Here is a 3,855-nt window from a genome sequence, read left to right as displayed (position 1 = left end):
AAATACACATCAGCCAGAGGGCTAAGTACCACACGGTGGCAAGATGAAACCAAGTTCTTAGTTACCTATGGGTTGACCATAGGCTAGTAGATTTTAACATGGAAAAACTCAAGTTTTCCCTAGCATGAAAATTCTAAGAAAAAAATTGAACCCCAGGAACATATGGTATGGTAGTCTGGGTTATGAACTTTCATTCCAGTACCTCGTCTAGATCGCTAAAATCCATGGGCTTAAACATTACACAGAAATAAAATACTAGATGGCAATGAGTGTATCTGACACTTCAAAACCAGCTTATTATGTTACTTCACACCTCATTCATTTTAAAATCCAATGTCCAAAATACAGTAAAGTGCACTCCATATTCAAACATCTTCACATAAATATATTTCCCCCCTCCACGCAAACTCATCGTCCTCTCTTACATCACAGATGCCAGTAAACCAGAAATGAGAAAATGCTCATTTTTTTCCTTCATTCACCAAAGGTCCACTTGTAAAAGCAGTTGCGAACAAACAACTTTAAAGAAAGTTATAACTGAAATATATTGGTGAAATTGGAGTCAATTGGATTGCAACATTGAATTCACTTGTCTCTGATGCTCCTCGGTCATCTGAGAAGGAGTCTGTTGGAGGGTATGATAGCTTTCTCACTCTTTGGAGTTGAGAGAACCCCTTTCAGTTCTCCAGGAGCACAGAGCTCATGAGTGGTTTTGCTAGATTTTTGTGTGTGCGTGTGTGTGTGTACCAACTTAGTTTTTCCTTTCTCTCACCCAGTTGCTATGTTTTAGCACCATTGCTGAGCTGGGTAGCATGCCGTGTGTGTGTGTGCGCGCGCACGCACGCTCATGTGGGAGTGCAAAGAAGCAATTCCGTGTGTGCACATTTCTACCTGGACTCTCAGTTGGCAACGTAGGGAGAGAGATCATGGCAGGAAAGCTACGGTTCTGACGGCAGTGGTATTTTTAACTTTGTCACCTCAGGTGGCATCGCTCTGTCTTCCATGTACCTTTCTTCCCACACAGTTGTCCCGGGCTTGCACTTCTTGAGGATGCGACAATTATGGAAATTTGCTTGGCTCTTTTGCTCGGTCCCCAGCTTTACTTAGATACCTGGCAATGCACAGCACTGCCAACAGATCACCCAAGTCTACTTCAAGTGGACACAAAATATACAATAAATAAATAGTCAAAAGCTAGTCCAGATGTGATGCTTCCACTACCGCCATCATTAGGTTCTTTATAACCTGACATTCTGCTTCCCATGGGATTCTTCTCCTGTAAACCATTCATTTCTTTCTGTGTTTATGTGCCATCCCCATTAATACATTCTCACAGAGATAGATCGGAGGTGTTATAAAGTTGTCGAAGGATGAAGAATTCTGTAAGAACAAAAAACGCTGTGTCCATTGTTCACTGAATGACAAGATGGATCAGATTTTGCCATCAGTAAAGAATATTTGATCCTCAGTCTCCAATAATGTGGGGCAGTCAGTCTTTTTTCTTTGGAGGACATGGCGTTCAGAATTGACAGAAACCTAGAATGCTAGGTGAGGGATTTGAGTGGCTAGGTTTTTACAGAGAAACCTGGAAATTAAGGTTTTTCTACCCTGGAGCGTTAGTCAGATGAGAGACCTGTTTTTCCTCAGCAACCCTGAATGTGATCCAGTTGTTTCTCTATGTTTTTTAGAGATTTTCGAAGCCGGTCCAAAGTCACCACCTCGGTGGAATAGAGGGATTCTTCCACTATTCCTCCCCAAATTTCCATTGTGTCCAGACCATCTGACCTGGTGAAGGGGCAGCTCTTCAAAGTAGCCAATAGGGCAAAAAGAGACCTGAGGTTCTCCAGATCATTTGATATTTGTGTCCTGTCAGGCATAGGCAGACTGGAGAGGATCTGCTGATAAACCGCCAAAGTTTGATCCATGTCAGCCAAATTCTGGAATTGTTGATTACCTGGGATGAAATCCAAGCCGCTGACCCTCTGATCTGTAGAAACTCCATTCTGTATGGAAGGAAGAGGGAGATTTTCTCAGCATGTTATTTTAGTTTGGTTCCTCTCCCCCACCCCTCTGTGAGCTTTATCACTGCAGCTTTCCACAGACCTTAGAGCTCAGTCCTGGGTTTTTAGTTTTTTTTTTTAACTGAACTTGGTTCAATCTGCAAGTTTTGGGTTTTTTTTCCCCCCCATGAAATGTGGACATGGCACTTTCTTGGAAGTTTCCAGGTTGGACTTACCATGACCACCATAGATTTAAGGTCACAGGGCCTAGAGTTAAGGGCCTGTGGCACTAGGGAAGAATGTAATTCCTGTGATTGCTGTGAATGCCTCAGATGGGATGGGGTGATCTTTGTGCCTCAGCTTTTTTATCCGAGAAGCGGAAATAATCATGAGTAGTGTTTGTCATCCACACACAGGGACTTTTAAAGTAATTAAGCTTAAGCTTTTTCAGTTGTAGGTATTTGGCAAACAAGTACTATCAACCTACTCATATTAAGAATAACCTCCTTGGAAGGCAGGTAGGTAGGGAAGAGAGCTAGTTATCTCTAATTTACAGATCAGTTAATGGCATTTATAAAACATTTACTATGGGCAGACCACTGTACCAGGCGCTTGGGAGAGTACAATGCAACAGAGTTGGTAGATTCTGCCTGCCCACAATGAGCTTGTAGATGAGAAAACTGAGGCAGAGAGAGGAAGAAATGAGACAGATCCCAGGCCCAATGCTTTCTTCTCTAGTAAGTAGTTATATAAAGGAATTTGTTGAGCACCCACTGGTACTATGCTCTGTACTAAGCACCTGGCTATACTGCTTATCCGCAGAGCACCCACTGGTACTATGCTCAGTACTAAGCACCTGGCTATACTGCTTATCCGCAGAGCCACCTTGGTCTTGGATTTGGGGGCAATAGTCTCCATTGACCATACCCTATTTGAAAGTTGTATTATTCTGGTGATGATCGTCTTGGTTAAAGTTTTGGTGTCAGCCTGGATTTTTTCAATGCTTATTGGATGACTGTAGTACAGATGTTGCCAGGCACACAGGAACCCGTATAATAGTATGCATCGCATTTTCCTCCCCAAGGTGCTGCCGTTTGACCTTAAATAGAAGAAACAAGCAAACGAAGATGCTGGTAACAGAGGCACTGATTCAAAGGGAGGGGTGGGGGGAAGCTTTGGACGTACAACTTTCCGCTAGAACTGCTTTCTACTTAAATCCAAAATCAGATCCCTATAAGGCTCTGGAATGTAAACTCTCTGTGGTGAAGATGTTAACACCAATAAAAATCTTGGAGTCAAGGTAGGATTAATTCTTACAGTCTAACATTAACAGAACTGATTACGGGCTCATACTGGGTTAGATGCTGTATATGGTACCCAGAAACTGACAGAGGTCTTTTATTTTGGGAGGGCACTGTGCCAATTCCGTCTTAGATGCAACGGGGCCACCACCACTACTTTGGGATTTTGTGTATCGTCCTCATTATCATCAGCCTCTTTTGAAGTGCCTCTCTGCATGTGGCACTAATCTAAATGCAATTTAAAGCATATTCAACAGACCTTGTCCCTGATGTAGCAGGTGGGAGCGAGGGCATGAAGAGAAATGAACCACCATTATGCAAAGTAAGGTATTTATGTTGTGTAAAGAGGGGCAAGAGCTTGTTTTGGGGAGGGTGAGGTTGGCCTGTTTATATGGGTGAAAAGCAGCCACCTCTTTTCCAGTTAATCTCTGAAGGTTTATGGAGAAGATGAAATTTCAGGAGCTGCGAGAGTGAATGAAGAGAGAGGACGTGGCCTAGTAAAAAGATCATGGGTTTGGGAGGTAGAAGACCTGGGTTCTAATCCTGGTTCTTCC

General features: G+C 43.0%; 1 protein-coding gene across 1 annotated transcript; it reads right to left on the bottom strand.

The window, feature by feature from the left end:
• Nucleotides 1-1,643: 1,643 nt before the first annotated feature.
• Nucleotides 1,644-3,071, bottom strand: LOC119932969 (leptin). Its single transcript, XM_038752101.1, has 2 exons — nucleotides 2,928-3,071; nucleotides 1,644-2,003 (listed from the first exon to the last, which is right to left on the bottom strand). The coding sequence occupies exons 1-2, from the start codon at nucleotides 3,069-3,071 to the stop codon at nucleotides 1,644-1,646; spliced, it is 504 nt and encodes a 167-aa protein (XP_038608029.1).
• Between the last annotated feature and the right edge of the window lie 784 nt (nucleotides 3,072-3,855).

Source organism: Tachyglossus aculeatus, chromosome 10 (assembly GCF_015852505.1).
Source record: "Tachyglossus aculeatus isolate mTacAcu1 chromosome 10, mTacAcu1.pri, whole genome shotgun sequence".
Lineage (NCBI taxonomy): Eukaryota > Metazoa > Chordata > Mammalia > Monotremata > Tachyglossidae > Tachyglossus > Tachyglossus aculeatus.
This window is presented reverse-complemented; position numbering and strand designations above follow the sequence as displayed.